Source organism: Sapajus apella, unplaced genomic scaffold (genome assembly GCF_009761245.1).
Source record: "Sapajus apella isolate SASKATOON/1434 unplaced genomic scaffold, GSC_monkey_1.0 scaffold49, whole genome shotgun sequence".
Lineage (NCBI taxonomy): Eukaryota > Metazoa > Chordata > Mammalia > Primates > Cebidae > Sapajus > Sapajus apella.
Genome location: NW_022436989.1, coordinates 11,596,699 through 11,613,388, shown reverse-complemented (window position 1 = coordinate 11,613,388; position 16,690 = coordinate 11,596,699). Strand labels below are relative to the sequence as shown.

Here is a 16,690-nt window from a genome sequence, read left to right as displayed (position 1 = left end):
GTATTTTTAGTAGAGACGGGGTTTCACCATGTTGACCAGGATGGTCTCGATCTCTTGACCTCGTGATCCACCCGCCTCGGCCTCCCAAAGTGCTGGGATTACAGGCTTGAGCCACCGCGCCCGGCCCTGTTTGAGTATTTATAATTTGCATATAGTTATTATTGTTTAAACAGGAAAAAAAATTATAACTAGAGAAATTATGTTGCTCTTTGTTGTATTCAAATAAGAAAATTGAAGATTACTGTATGACCCAGCAATTCTAATTCCTAGGTATACAGCCAAGAGAAAGGAACACGTATGTCCACACAAAAATGTGTACACAAATGTTCTTAGCAGCATTATTCATCAGAGCCAAAAGGGAAACAACCCAAATGTCCATTAACTGATAAACAAAATATGGTACAGCCATCCATTAGGGTATTATTTGGCTAGAAAAAGGCATGAGGCTGGGTGCGGTGGCTCACATCTGTAATCCCAGCACTTTGGGAGTCCAAGGCGGGTAGATCATCTGAGGTTAGGAGTTCGAGACCAGCCTGGCCAAAATGATGAAACCCAGTCTCTACTAAAATTTAAAAAATTAGCTGGGTATGGTGGTGGGCGCCTGTAATCCCAGCTACTCAGGAGGCTGAGGCAGGAGAACTGCTTGAACCCGGGAGGCAGTGGTTGCAGTGAGCTGAGACGGTGCCACTGCACTCCAGCCTGGGCAACAAGAGTGAAACTCTGTCCCGAAATAAATAAATAAATTAAATTAATTTAATTTAATTAAAAGAAAAAGGCATGAAATACTGATATGTGCTAAAACTTGCAAGAACCTTGAAATCATCATGCTTAGGGAAAGCAGTCAGATACAAAAGGTCATGTATTGTACGATTCTATTTATATGAAACGTCCAGAATGGGAAGACCCATAAAGACAGAAAGTAGGTGAGGGCTTGACAGGGGTTGGGGGGATTTGGAGAAATCAAGACTGGCTGCTAGTGGATACAGTGTTTTTGGGGGGGTGATTAAAATGTTCTAGAATTAGAGATAATAGTTGGACAACTTTGTGAACATATTAAAACCCACCAAATTGTATACTTTAAAAAGTATGTGAATCATAGCTCAGAAAAACAAAACTGAAGGAAGAGGGAAAACAAAGTTCATGTTGCATTGTTCAGGTTTGATGTGGCATTTCTTTCAGTTACTGACTGCACATATCTTATTTCTGTTCCTAGATTATGGTAATCATAGGATCAGGACTTTCACACCCAGCCCCTCACAGGTTCTCTTTACGTAGGGTTTTCTCTTTATGCAGGGTTTTCTTTACGTAGTCAGTTCTCTGTGAATGTTGTTGAAAAGCCTAGGCAGGGACTGGCACCTGGGGGTCAGCTTCATTCTAATGACCTTTTGCTGCATTCCATATGCCCAAACTGCTCAACAGGTTCTCTGATCAGCCAGGGCATATCCAACACAGAGTCATTCTGCACACACGTTGTGTCATTTCACTGGGGAATGCTGTGAAGTTAGCTGGCCAACAGCGCAGAAAGGCATCCCAAGAATATTAGAGAAACAAGCAAGAAAGCCAAGTTAAGAAAACAAACAAAAGTGTTCCCACCAATCCTTGAACTAGAAACATTTTTTTTAAGTAGCAAGAATCCAACAAATATTTAAACCACAAATCAATTCCAGGGTGTATATATAATGTCAAAATATGTGGCTGAACAGTTGGTCATATCTGAGCTTGCTGCTAAACACAAACTGTTCAGCATTGCAAGCTCGGATATTTGGGGTAAAAAGGGCTAATGAGGTTGCTCGTTAAACATAAGCTTTTATTGTGAATTTTGGAAGCTTCTCCTGGGGTGGGGAAGGTATAAAAGCCAAGCCTGAAACAAAGAAGCAAGGGCACACCGCCCGTGGGGTGATGGAATTTGGAAGAAAAGAGAACACACTCTGGAGAAGTTAATAACATCTCCCAAAATTAGTAAGTAAAGCATGCTCAATTTTCTTTCACTGCTGAAGGTGGTATTTTTTTAAACCTCACTTTATCTAATGGTGACACAGAAGGAAATGATTTTTTGTTTTTAGCAATTTAAAATGATAATGGATTTAACTGTGACTATGGCAGGCAAGGGGTCTGAAAAACCATTCTTCCAGCTGAGTTTTATTTAGTCAAATTTTGCAAAGCAATTGAAGTTCTACATTAAACACACAAGGAAGGCCGGGCGCGGTGGCTCAAGCCTGTAATCCCAGCACTTTAGGAGGCCGAGGCGGGTGGATCACGAGGCCAAGAGATCAAGACCATCCTGGTCAACATGGTGAAACCCCGTCTCTATTAAAAATACAAAACATTAGCTGGGCATGGTAGCGTGTGCCTGTAATCCCAGCTACTCAGGAGGCTGAGGCAGGAGAATTGCCTGAACCCAGGAGGCGGAGGTTGCGGTGAGCCGAGATCGCGCCATTGCACTCCAGCCTGGGTAACATGAGTGAAACTCCGTCTCAAAAAAAAAAAAAAACAAAAAACCACACACAAGGAAAATGACCCATGACAAGTGAGACAATTTGTTGGCATCTGCTATGGCTTGAATGTCCCTTCCAAAACTCATATTGAAACTTAATTCCCAATGTGGTAGCATTTGGAAATGGGGCCTTTAATTAAGAGGTGATTGGGTCACGAGGGCTCTGCCCTGAAGAACGAATTAATCCGGTCATGGATTAATGGATTAATGGGTTATACAGGAATGGAACTGATGGTTTTTTTTATTTTTTTAAGACGGAGTCTTGCTCTGTCACCAGGCTGGAGTGCAGTGGCGCAATCTCAGCTCATTGCAATGTCCATCTCCAGGTTCAAGTGATTCTCCTGCCTCAGCCTCCCAAATAGCTGAGACTACAGGCGTGTGCCACCACACCCAGCTAATTTTTGTATTTTTAGTAGAGACGGGTTTTCACCATGTTGGCCAGGCTGGTCTCAATCTCTTGACCTTGTGATCCGCCTGTCTCAGCCTCCCAAAGCTGCTGGGATTACAGGCAAGATCCACCGTGCCTGGCCCCAGGACTGATGGCTTTACAGGAAGAGGAAGAGAGACCTGAGCTAGCATGCCCAGCCCCCTGTGCCACCTCTGCAGAGAGGCCCTACCAGAAAGAAGCCCATCACCAGATACAGCTCCTTGATCTCGGACTTCTCAGCCTCCATAAAACTATAAGAAATAAATTCTTTTTCTTTATGAATTACTCAGTTTCAGGAATTCTGTTATAAGCAACAGAGAAGTGACTAAGACAGCATCTGAAGGGACAAACATTTAACATGGTGGGGTTTTCACCATTTTTACTTTAATTCTGGAATTTTTGAATGAATGTTACCAGGATCCCCAGACTTGCACAGAAAGGATTCTCCTGACCATCTGCAAGCATCCAAATCAGTTGATCCTTTTGAGGGCAGAATTTAGAATGGACGTTGGCCCGTCACTGAATCCATTTTGGTGTTGGCCACGCAATGGGATTGGCACCCCAGCATTCACAGTGGCACACCCCTGATGCTCAATCATAACCATGCTATGACTTCAGGAGCACCAGGAAAGAGACACAGGAGGGAGAGAATGATGAAATAAACTTTAACTGCCACAGACTTTGCCAGCCTTCTGTGGCCCTGCTGGGGCTTGACAATCATTATTATAGGTTTGGCCAGGCACGGTGGCTCATATCTGTAACTCCAGCACTTTGGGAGGCCGAGGCAGGCAGACCACCTGAGGTCAGGAGTTCGAGACCAGTCTGGCCAACATAGCGAAACCCCATCTCTACTAAAAATACAAAAATTAGCTGGGTGTGGTGGTGCATGCTTGTAACCCCAGCTACCTGGGAGGCTGAAGCAGGAGAATCACTTTAACCTGAGAGATGAAGGTTGCAGTGAGCCAAGGTCATGCCACTATACTCCAGCCTGGGAACAGAGTGAGACTCTGTGTCAAAAACAATGATAGGTCTGTGAGCAACACCACATAAAATTAGAGAGACTCTAAGAAAAAAAGACATGAAAGAGGCTTCAAAGAAAAGGAGGAAAGTGAGGGGCATAATTTTAACACAAAGGCCTTTGCGGCCACACTCAAGGTAGTTGTGAAGATGGGCTGTCCCCTGAGATGGAGAAACAGCACAGGAAAGAAAGACTTTGCCATATTAGAGAAATGGGCCTCCCCAAGGGATGCCTGTAGAGAATAGGAGAAAGAATGAGGAAAGAGACACCACGCATCGCTGCCGTAAGAAAAACACGCCACACCTCCGGAGATGTGGGTAAAGGCAACATGGAAAAGAAGCACCAAAACAAAAACTCCACTCCTCCTTCTCCCGCATGAAATGGACATAGAAAAGCAAATTACCTTCCGCAACACATTGCCTTCCATTGCCCATATAGCCAGCGACACAGCTGCAGCAGAAGCCCGTGGCGTAGTCCCTGCACTCTGCGTGCACCGAGCACTGGTGTCTGTTGTTGGCGCATGTCTGGCGGGAATCCGTGTTATAGCTAAAAACTGGTCCAAGAAAACAATTGAACACTTGTAAGAATTTCACACAGCTCTAGTCCAGTGGGCCCTCAAGCACTGCAGGGACGCACAGCTGCATGGGCAATTCAAGAGACCAGGCTTACTACAGAAGATTAAAATCCATGGCAGGTAGCTACTTAAATAGTTATGTGAGCCTGGGCAACAAGGTAAAACCCCATCTTTACAAAAAATACAAAAATTAGCCGAGCATGGTAGCATGTACCTGTAGTCCCGCCTACTAGAGGAGGCTGAGGTGGGAGGATCGCTTGAGCCTGGGTGGTTGAGGCTGCCGTGAGCTAGCTGTGATTGTACCACGGCACTCCAGCCTGGGCAACAGAGCCAGACCCTGTCTCAAAAAGATTTTTTAAAAATGTAATGTGGCTCCCGAACTCACATCACTGAGGCAAACAGATCTAAAAGGAGTTTAGAAATCAAAACGTGATTATTAATTATTGAAAACTGCAGCTGGGTGTGGTGGCTCACGCCATAATCCCAGCACTTTGGGAGGCTGAGGCGGCCGATCACAAGGACTAGAGTTCAAGGCCCGACTGGTGAACATGGTGAAACCCTGTCTCTACTAAAAATACAAAAATTAGCTGGCCATGGTGGCGCATGCCTGTATTCCCAGCTACTTGGAAGGCTGAGGCAGGAGAATTGCTTGAACCAGGACCTGGGAGGCAGAGGTTGCAGTGAGCTGAGATCACGCCACTGCATTCCAGTCTGGGCTATAGAGCAAGATTCCATCTCAAAAAAAAAAAGAAAAATAAAGAAAAGACAGAAAACTGCTGGAATCCAGTGTACTTGGCATCACTGAGTCAATATTAGATTAGTGCGATCCAATAGCAATCTTAGGATGGTGTTCATCTACAGTAGTGAGAAGAATGAGCTTCACATTTGCGGGGACTCTTACTATACATATATATGTATACATACATAAACATATATGTTATCTATGTAATATATAAAATATAAATATATTACATATATGTAATAGATATAAAATAGAAAACGTGTTACATCATAAATATAATATACATATATGAATATGTATGTATATGTATATTATACATATGTTGTATATTACATTATAATAGATAAAATACATTTATATATATGTAGTAGCAAATATAATATATAGTATGTATAATTATATAATTTTTTTAACTTTTTTATTGTAGTAAAATATATATAACATAAAATTTGCCATTTTAACAACCTTAAAATATATACATATATTGTATTCTCCTTCCTCAGCCTCCCGAGTAGCTGGGACTACAGGTGGGTGCAATTGCGCCTGCCTTATATTTTTTTTTAATTTTAAATCACCACCCCCAACATACATTTTCCCCAAGGAACAATTTGGAAACACTTATACTCAAAAGCTGAACAAAAATAATGCCCTCTTCCCACCTGGACTAAATAGACTTTGACCCGAGAAACAAAAAGAATGTCTCCCTAGGCCGGGCGCGGTGGCTCAAGCCTGTAATCCCAGCACTTTGGGAGGCCGAGGCGGGTGGATCACAAGGTCAAGAGATCGAGACCATCCTGGTCAACATGGTGAAACCCCGTCTCTACTAAAAATACAAAAAATTAGCTGGGCATGGTGGCGTGTGCCTGTAATCCCAGCTGCTGGGGAGGCTGGGGCAGGAGAATTGCCTGAACCCGGGAGGCGGAGGTGGCGGTGAGCCGAGATCGCGCCATTGCACTCCAGCCTGGGTAACAAGAGCGAAACTCCGTCTCAAAAAAAAAAAAAAAAAGAATGTCTCCCTATTTTGAATTTCCACCTTTCAAGTTCATTTTATTAGAATCATGAACTAGCTCATTATATTTAATAATCCAGGGCAAATTAATTTGGAATGAACTTCAAAAGCACAAGAGGGGTGAACTTTTAGAGAGGATAATGATCCTATTTATGATTGACTGTTATGAGTGAAGATAAAAGCAGAGTTTGAGCCCAGGTAGACTCTGAGTCCTACATACTGGGAAGGGAATTTCTGGCTTTATAAAGACAGCGTTTGGAGCGGAGAACGCTTGAGCCCTGAACTGAACACATGATGCTACTGATTGCTTAAACTCCAGCAGGCCGTAATGACCTCCACTCAGGGGGTCATTATAGCCTGTGTATATGTGAACTATTCAGATAACATCAGGAATGCACTACTGGCCACAGAAGACTGATCTTTCTCATAAACACAGGGAAATAACTGGCAGAGGGACAGAAAAACATCTGTTTTAGATGCATTCTGGGTGCAAATCTAGGAGGCTGGAGTGTAGTGATGCGATCTCAGCTCACTGCAACCTCCCGTCTCCCAGGTTCAAGCGATTCTCCTGCCTCAGCCTCCTGAGTAGCTGGAATTACAGGCTTGCGCCACCACGCTCGGCTAATTTTTTGTATTTTTAGTAGAGACGGGATTTCTCCATGTTGGCCAGGAAGGTCTCGAACTCCTGACCTCAGGTGATCCACCCACCTTGGCCTCCCAAATTGCTGGAATCACAGAAATGAGCCACCACACCCAGCCGGAACATCTTTTATAAGACAAACGAAAGCATCCAGGAGTTCTGTTTTCCCTTAAAAATAGTTGACCAGAAAGTGTACTGTAAAACTTTTTTTTTGTTTTGAGAAGTAGTCTTGCTCTGTTGCCAGGCTGGAGTGCAGTGGCACAATCTCAGCTCACTGCTACCTCCGCCTCCCAGGTTCAAGCAATTCTACTGCCTCAGTCTCCAGAGTAGCTGGGACCACAGGCGTGTGCATTACGCCTAGCCAATTTCTGTATTTTTAGTAGAGATGGGGTTTCACCATGTTGGCCAGGATGATCTTGATCTCTTGACCTTGTGATCCGCCTGCCCTGGTCTCCCAAAGTGCTGGGATTACAGGCGTGAGCCACTGCACCCAGTCCTATCTTTTTTTAATGAGTATCTTCTTATACTGTGTGGTTTTCTTTTCTTTTCCTTTTTTCTTTTTTTAATCTCCACAAACCAACTCTGAAACTGATGGGATCTGGGAAGAAAAATAATCAACAATTCTAATTCCAAAACCAAGAGGAAGTAAATGTCAAAGATAAGCTTCATAAACAGCCAAAGAACTTCTAAAATGTTTTTTCAGGTGGATGAATACATTTCTGGTCTGAGAAATTACAAGAAAATCTGACTTTCAAAATAATTCTAAAGCATGTTTTCTCTCTAAAACAGACAGAATGGAATACTAGGAAATCTGAAAGAAGACACACTCAACAGTCTCCAAAACCACAGTCCTAATCCCAAAAGATCAATGAGCATCTCTGAAGCCATCGGGCATATAATACCAAAGCTCCCCGGCTGTGGGAGTTCAGCCTCTACTTTCCCAAGCTCTTATCCTTACAAACCACCATATAATGCTCACAGCTGACATCTCCCCAGCAATATGCCTGTCTGGGAGCCCACACGCCCAAGAACGTTACCAACTGCAGCTTAAATGGTCTTACCAACTCCTGTTTCCTCAACTTCATCCACATCTAGGACCTGCGGGTGCTGCTGGTGAAAAGTCTCCACTGCCAACTGGAAAGACCTGGTCCTCTCCGTGGGAGGTCCAAGGGGCTTTTCAGTAGCTGTCCGGTGCGGGGAGAGAACGCTGGGCACACTGTATGTGTCAGCACCTCCCTTTCTCAGAGCCTTGTAGGGGAAGGGCGTGGTGCCCACATCCTCCAGGCCTGGACGAGTGGTCATCAGGACATAATCTTCATCCTCATCATCATACTCCGCCCCATCTTCGGTTCCGAGTATCACGTCCGCGGGCACCACGCCACTGGTGGTGGCTGGACTCCCGATCTCAAACACCCAGACACCCTGCTGCCCAGAGTTGCTACTCCTAGGAAGAAGGACAGGCTTCTTAGAAACAGGTCAGCAACCCACCAACAGCCACCACTACCCAAGCAGAGGGAGCCCTGGGGATCTGCATTGGTCTGCAACCCATCACCTGCAGCAAGGACTGGAGAGTGGACAGAGCACTGGCCACCGTGTCGGGGCATCACGAGGCTGAGATAGTCTAGGGCTGTCTGGTGAGACTGTGTCCAAATGGGCACAATACAGCACAAGCTCAGTCCCAGCCATTCCAGAGCTGGCTCCAGGGACATTGTCAGGACTTAAAAATCAACTTACTCATCCTAATTGCTGGTTACATGCCCTACCTTACGAGCTAAGGTGGCTCATAGGACTGACGGTAGCTTTAGGACTGAAGTGATTCATGTTCTCCACTATCTCTTTCCATGGCACAGTCTGATACAATAGAAAATACATATTTGGTCTCTGTCCTCTGGTTCTGAAACAAGAGCTCCTAAAGCCCTCGGAATTTCTGGAGTGATAAGAGTGTCTTTTGTACGCTAATGAGTTAACTGACAGCTGGAGGCTCCTAGACAGTTTCAGGACCGAGGCTGGTGGCCAGAAAGACCAAGGCACGATTAGAGGGTTGGAATGTTCAGCTCTCTCCGTTGCCTCCAGGGAGAAGAGATGGGTTGGAGATTGAGTCAATCACCAATGATCAGTGATTTAATCAACCATGCCTATGTAATGAAACCACCATAAAAATCCTGAAATCATGGGTTCAGAGAGCTTCTGGGTTGAACACATCAAGGCACTGGAAGGGTGGTTTTCCCAGAGAGGACATGGAATCCCTGCCCTCTTCCCCATACCTCGTCCTACTTCTCTCTTCCATTTGGTTGTTCCTGAGTTGTGGCGTTTAGAACGAACTGGTAATAGGAAAGCATTTTTCTGTGTTATGTGAGCCATTCTAGCAAATTATCAAATCTGAGGGGTATGTCATGAAAACCCAGGATTCAAGTAAACACAGTGATGTATGGGAGCTTATTTGTACCAGCCTGTGAGAGCTAGCTGGTAAAATTTTAGGAATTTTGCAAGCCAGTTATCAAACATAGCCATTCTAAACAATTAAATTAAATTAACAATTAATTAAAGTACATGAGCTTTTAATTAAACAAGTTATATTTTTTAAAAGGAAAAAATATCCAAAACTCATCATATGCTAATTCTCTTACTACTATCCATGCTCTTGAAATTATATATATTAAATCTATTGTATCTTTATGGTGAGAATATATATAATGGCGCATATTTTCTGAATTCTTCATTGAGTGACATGATGTTAATAACTTGAAATTGGCCATGGTAGGAGTATTTCCATCACAGAAATAGGCAAATGCTATCAATCAGGGCTCCTCCTGCCCTCACAAAACAGTTGTTAAGTATTTACTAGCACTCTGATAAGTGAAGGGCAGAGGAATCTCAAGCTAGATTTGTTGATATAAAATTCAAAGGTGGTTTTAGGGGATTCACTCCTGGTTTTTAAAGAATAATGGGAGAGGAAAGGTTTTAACTTTCAAAAACCAATTTGAGCTTTTCCCCCTTTTGCCAAATTCTACAACATAGCCTGAGAGCACTATTTCCATTGCAAGAATTTTCCCCCTAGTCAATGTGAAGGAAAAGGTTTTCTCAGCCTTGAGATCAAAGAAGGAGATAGGTTTGAATAACCTTTATTTCTAACTGAACTTAAAGAAAAAATGGTAAAAACTGTTTTAAGGCTGGGCACAGTGGCTCACACCAGCACTCTGGGAGGCCGAGGTGGGCAGATCGCCTGAGGTTGGGAGTTCAAGACCAGCCTGGCCAACATGGTGACACCCCATCTAATCAATTTGTCTAAAATACAAAAATTAGCTGGGCATGGTGGCATGCACCTGTGATCCCAGCTACTCTGGAAGCTGAGGCAAGAGAATCACTTGAATCTGGGAGGCGGAGGCTGCAGTGAGCCGAGATGGCGCCACTGCACTCCAGCCTGGGCAACAGAGTGAGACTCTGTCCCCCCCACCAAAAAAAAACTGTTTTAAATGAGGATGATATCTAAAAAACAGGATAACTGTTCATTCTAAGAATATATTCCCTTAAGTTCATCAGAAAAAGAGTACTTAATAATATAAAAACTATATGTAAAACTTAAATCCATAGGAACATGTTTAGGTAACTATCTTTAATACCCATTACATTATCCTCATTAAAAAATATTATTGAGAGTCTACTGAAGAACAAACAAAGCATACTTGGCCAAATTTTCAATGGATTCTCTGTCATTAGCAAATATATTATAAGCTCCATTGCTCTTCCACAAGTATCCCACTGAACCTTGACTGAATGCAACCACAGCAGGGACTTGGTTGTTTTCCTTCTTTGAGAATGTAGTATGGAACTGCAGACCATCTTCGGGATAAAGGAAAATGGCGTAGGAGCTGGAATCAGAGGAGGCTAGAACGGCCTGGAACGTGTTTCTCTGTGAAGATGAGTTAAAATTCAGTTACTTAGGAAAATATCTATAGATCTTAAAATGTGTTATCCACCAGACGATATATAAAGAGCTGTAGAGACACAGCAATATTCTCACCTTATCCTAAAAGAACTACTTATGTAGCAAGGACCAAGGATTCCCTGGATAGTTCCACTGAAATATCCCTAAGGCTACGCCAATATGACATTTTCTGGTTAATGAATAAATATCTTCTGCATAACTGTGGCCCTAAGGTTAACAAAAAATTGTACAGATGGTACCTCCAGATGGTGGCCTAAAATCTCATGCAATTTCGGAAATTCTTACCCACAGAATTTGTTTCCATGGCCTTTAAACATATTCAACCACATTCATCGTTTAACAAACATTTACTGAACCAAAGCACCACACAGTAGAAAAGAAAAAAAAAAAAAAGAGATGTGGTAGAAAACAGACCTGCCTCCAAATCTTTGCTCTACTCATTAGTGGCTGTGTGACCTCGGGCATGATACCTGAGTTCCCGAAGCCTCGATGTTTGCATCTGTAAAATGGAGATAAAACCACCTCCTTCACAGAAATGAGGAAGACTACATGAGGTAACATCTGAAAGAGTAGGCTGGTCAGGCGTGGTGGCTCATGCCTATAATTCAAGCACTTTGGGAGGACGAGGTGGATGGATCACCTGAGGTCAGGAGCTCGAGACCAGCCTGACCCACATGGCAAAAATCCTGTTTCTACTAAAAAAAAAATACAAAATTAGCTGGGCATGGTGGTGGGCACCTGGAAACCCAGCTACTTGGGAGGCTGAGGCAGGAGAATCGCTTGAACCCGGGAGGTGGAGGTTGCAGTGAGCCAAGATCACACCATTGCACTCCAACCTGGGCAACAAGAGTAAAACTCTAGTCTCAAAAAAAAAAAAAAAAAAAAACAGGCACAGAGCAAGTATTCCTTAAATATTAACACCTTTCCTACATGCCAGGCATCGTCCTGAGCTCTGTGGATGTGAAGAAAAAAATAATGTGGTTCCCGCACTCACAAGAATCTACAGTCTAGATGGGAAGGCTTACATGCGAACAAAATATTGCAAAATCTGAGGTTGGATTCTGCAATAGAAATATTTGCAAAGTGCTGCAGGAGCTGTAAGAGGGAGCGTCCCAGGCCAGGAGGGGTGGGGTTGGAGGAGGCTGCGGTTGCTCAAAGCCTCACGGGAGGCCCCCGTCTGAATGAACAAGCAGGAGGAAGCTGCCACCTATAGTGGGGTCAGAGAGAGGACATCTCAAGCAGAGGACAGCCTGCACAGATACTGCGGGGTGGGGAGGGGGAAGAGCGGAGGCAAGGTCAGGGGATTACACGGCGTTTGGTACAGCGGCTGCAAAGGGTAGACAGAGGTAGAACAGATTAGGCCCAAGGGACAAGCAAGGGCCCCTCCATACTAGGGGTTGGGTGCTTATGGCCCAAGTGAAAGGGAGGCACTTGAGACATTTAACATTTAAGCTGTTTTCAAGTTTCACACTCAGACAGATAACAGCTGGCCAGCAAAATGTGTCATGTGGCCCGTAACAGACTTTCCCAAAGTGTGCTCTGTGGGATGTAATGCATCCTTGTTGAGCAGGGAAGGGAAGAGGTTTGGAGCCTGCTCAGTTAAACAATATTAGGCAAGGCCGGGAGTGGTGGCTCACGCCTTTAGTCCCAACTACTCAGGAGGCTGAGGCAAGAGAATCACTTGAACCCAGGAGATGGAGATTGCAGTGAGTCAAGATGGTACCACTGCACTCCAGCCTGGGCGACAGAGCAAGACTCTATCTCCCAAAACAAACAAAAAAAACAGTATTAGGCAAGTTTCCTGACTGCAGGACTTTTCCAGGTGAGTCACCAAGAGGGAGACAGTTTTAACATTTCCCCAACTAGAAGGCCTTTTCCTCGAGGACTATCTTGTAGGACTGGTGTTTTGAGGCACACGCTTTAGGAACCACCAGCCGGAAATATCTCCCACTTACATGAAGTGGTTTGGGACCCTTCAAGTTTCTCTCTTCCTCATTATCCTATGCAAGTGAAGTTGTGGTAGACAGAAATATTTTTTCCAAGGGAAAATCAAGACCCATCCTAAAAAGTCACTTCAGGTCTAGCAATGAGTTCCCAACCTACTGAAATACCCTGCTTCCTTCAAGCGCAAGCCCATGCTCCACAGCCCAGCCCTTCAGCCAGCCCTGAAGACTGCACCCACAGAGATGCCAACCCTGGGTTATGACAACACTTGGGTTCTGAACCACTCACAGGGTCCAAATGACTCTTGCTTCCCCAACTCAAGTCTGGGCTCTACTTTTCTATCTTTGCATCCCTCAGGAGTACTTTGTTATTTTAATCTATCATTTCATATCAATAATTTCTCTAATCAGAAACTCTCCTTCCAGCTGGGCGCAGAGGTGCATGCCTGTAATCCCAGCACTTTGGGAGGCTGAGGTGGGTGGATCACTTGAGGTCAGGAGTTTGAGACCAGCCTGGCCAACGTGGTGAAACCCCATCTCTACTAAAAACACAAAAATTAGCCAGTATGGTGGCCCATGCCTATAATCTCAGCTATTAGGGAGGCTGAGGCATGAGAATTGCATGAACCCAGGAGGCAGAGGCTGCAGTGAGCTGAGACTCCACCACTGCACTCCAGGCTGGGCAGACTCCATCGAAAGAAAAAAAAGAAAGAAAAAGAAAAGAAAAGAAAAGAAAAAAGAAAAGAAAAGAAAAGAAAGAAAGAAGGAAAGAAGGAAAGGAAGAAAGAAGGAAGGAAAGAAGGAAGGAAGGAAGGAAGAAAGAAGGAAAGAAAGAAGGAAAGAAGAAAGGAAGGAAGAAAGGAAGAAAGGGAAGGGAAGGGGAGGGGAGGGGAGGGGAGGGAAGGGAAGAAAAGCTATCCTTCCACTATCTGCCACCTGAGGTAAGAGCAGCCGGGGAATACCATTTATCAACCCTATTTTTGCCACATAGCAGTCTTGGCAGAAATTGGCTTTTTTTATGTCTACTTGTCTTTGAAACATAGTTATACAGCCTTGCAGATAAGCTTTTGGAGGTTTGGGTCCTGTAATAACCGCCTACTAGCTTTCGCTTTGGATTTCCTGTCTGTATCAATGGTGTATGATGTACGTCATGACGTATGTCAAAGCAGCACAAAGCGTGAGACCAAAGTGTACAAAGACAATGTGTCCGACTCCCTGCACGTGGACCTGGAAGAGTGCTTACCTTGCCTTCCTGGTCCGGGTCCCGGCTGGGTCCTTGGTAGGGGGCCACGGATTCCCAAGTGACAACCACTACAGTACTAGGCTGGAAAGAGATCTCCGGGAACCCTCTCTGGACACACTCTGCTGCCCGCTGAGTAACGGAGGGGGAAAAGTCTTCTCGATAATAAACCTTCCCCAGGCCATCCGTCGTGTCCAAGTCTGCCAGGAAAGGGGCGACTGCACCGAATGTTGGTGGGAAGAGCCCGGGGTGGGATTCTTCGGCCGGGGGTTCATTCGTCGCAATGATACCATTTGTGGTGACCTGAGCAAAACCAAGTGTGGTTAAAAGGAATGCAGAAACAAGTCCTTTCTCAGTAAGGCTGAACACCCACTCCCAGAATACTGTCACCAGTACCCATGCTATGTAAAATACAACAGAATCTGAGAAAGATATGAGCCTGAACTGCAAACCCTAGCATTCTTTTCTAGGCAACATGGGCTGTGTGGAAGAACAGGAGTCATTATTCAAATCCTAGTGAATTTACTCAGAAAAGGGAATAATCACTCCCTACTAGGACTGCTTAGTGCTGTGGGTACAAAGCACAATGTGAGATTCCATCTCTATACAAAAATACAAAAAATTAGCCAGGCTTGGTGGCCCGGGCCTGTAGTCCCAGCTGCTTGGGAGGCTAAGCTGGGAGGATCGCTTAAGCCCCGGGAGGTCGAGGCTGCAGGGAGCCATGATTGCGCCACTGCACTCCAGCCTAGGTGACGGAGTGAACCCTTGTCAAAAAAAAAGAAAAGAACAGTGGTTAAGGTCCAGTCCCTGCCTTTAAGACATACACAAGGATAAGAAAAACGACTGATACAAAGAGATGAGGATACAATACAGTGTCAAGAAGCGAATCCGCATGGGGCATTATGGTATCACTCATTATTTTGAATAGTTTAATGGGTCAAGATAATAGCTAATATTTACTGAGTACTTACCATATTCTAGACATTTTACTAACATCTAATGCTCAGAAGAACCTCTAAAGACTAGGTACTACTGGCTGGGCACTGTGACTCACGCCCGTAATCCCAGCACTTTGGGAGACCGAAGCAGGTGGATCATGAGGTCAGGAGTTCAAGACCAGCCTAGCCAACAACATGGTATAAACCCGGTCTCTACTAAAAATACAAAAATTAGCTGGGCATGATGGCGGGCACCTGTAATTCCTGCTACTTAGGAGGCTGAGGCAGGAGACTCACTTGAACCTGGGAGTGGAGGCTGCAGTAAGCCAAGACCACGTCATTGCATTCCAGCCTGGGTGACAGAGCAAGACTCTGTCTTGGGGGAGGGGAAAGCGTAGGTACTACTAATACCCACATTTTTCTAATGGGGAAAATTAGCCAAATTCATCAGTGTGTCCAGAGTTACCAAGCAATAAGTGGCAATACAGGGATTTGAACCCCTGGAGTCAGACTCTAAAGTTTTTTTTGACTCCCTAATCAAAAAAAAGGTCCTTTTAATTACCTACATGAATTGCCTTCTTGAAATCAGTTATAACTGCCTATTAAAAGATATCACTGGCCGGGAGTGGTGTCTCATGCCTGTAATTCCATCAGTTTGGGAGGCCAAGGCGGGTGGATCACTTGAGGTCAGGAGTTCAAGACCAGCCTGACTGATATGGTGAAACTAAAATTTCTCTACTAAAAATACAAAATTAGCTGGACATGGTGGCATGTGCCTGTAATCCCAGCTACTCAGGAGGCTGAGGCAGGGAAATCGCTTGAGCCTGAGAGTTGGGGGTTGCAGTGAGCCAAGATTGCAGCATTGCACTCCAGCCTAGGCAACAAGAGCGAAGCTTTGTTTTAAAAAAGATATCACTGTTCTTAAGCTAAAACCCATGCACCTTGGGAAAATGGGAAAAGAGCCCCTGAGGTACTGTGGCAAACAGCCCCTTGGTGTGGAGGCACTCGGGCTCACCCACAAGGTCTGACACCCCCTCAATTTCTTGTTATTACACAATCCACTGATGATGGAAGACAAAGCCAGTGGTCATTTTCCTTAGAGAATCTGTGAATTGAAAGAAAAAAATTCCCTAGCTGGGCAAGGTGGCTCACACCTATAATCCCAACACTTTGGGAAACGGAGACGGGTAAATCACTTGAGGCCAGGAGTTCGAGACCAGCCTGGCCTCGAGCATGGTAAAACCCTGTCTCTACTAAAAATACAAAAAAATAATTAGCCAGGTATGGTGGTGGGCGCCTGCAGTCCCAGCTACTCAGGAAATGAGGCAGGAAAATAGCTTAAGCCCAGGCGGCAGAGGCTGCAGTGAGCCGAGATTGCACGGCTGCACTCCAGCCTGGGCAACAGAGCAAGACTGTCTCAAAAGAAAAAGAAAACAGAAAGAAAAAAGAAAAAGAAATAGAAAAAAAATTCCCTAATCAAAAGGGAGAGATTTTGCAAATGACACTTTATTTTGCTCTTTAAGGATAAACACGAATCCAGAGTAGCAACTCTCAGTTGATAGAAGCACAGTGGATTTTCCAGGCCACTTACTTCCCTTTTTCTCCCCTCCTCCTCCCCTTGAACCTCCTCCTCCTCCCCTTCCACCTCCTCCTCCTCCCCTTCCACCTCCTCCTCCCTTTCCACCTCCTCCTCCTCCTCCTGGCCACTATTTCCCTCCT

The 16,690-nt window shown here is 44.7% G+C and overlaps 1 protein-coding gene across 1 annotated transcript in view; it reads right to left on the bottom strand.

The window, feature by feature from the left end:
• The window catches only part of NID1 (nidogen 1), a 92,163-nt gene that overhangs the window by 62,716 nt on the left and 12,757 nt on the right, over positions 1-16,690 (bottom strand). The window contains exons 2-5 of the mRNA XM_032242033.1: positions 14,037-14,336; positions 10,588-10,814; positions 7,966-8,348; positions 4,148-4,492 (exon numbers count right to left, since the gene is read on the bottom strand). Coding sequence (XP_032097924.1) covers positions 4,148-4,492; positions 7,966-8,348; positions 10,588-10,814; positions 14,037-14,336 — 1,255 coding nt within the window. The remainder of the gene's footprint in view (positions 1-4,147; positions 4,493-7,965; positions 8,349-10,587; positions 10,815-14,036; positions 14,337-16,690) is intronic.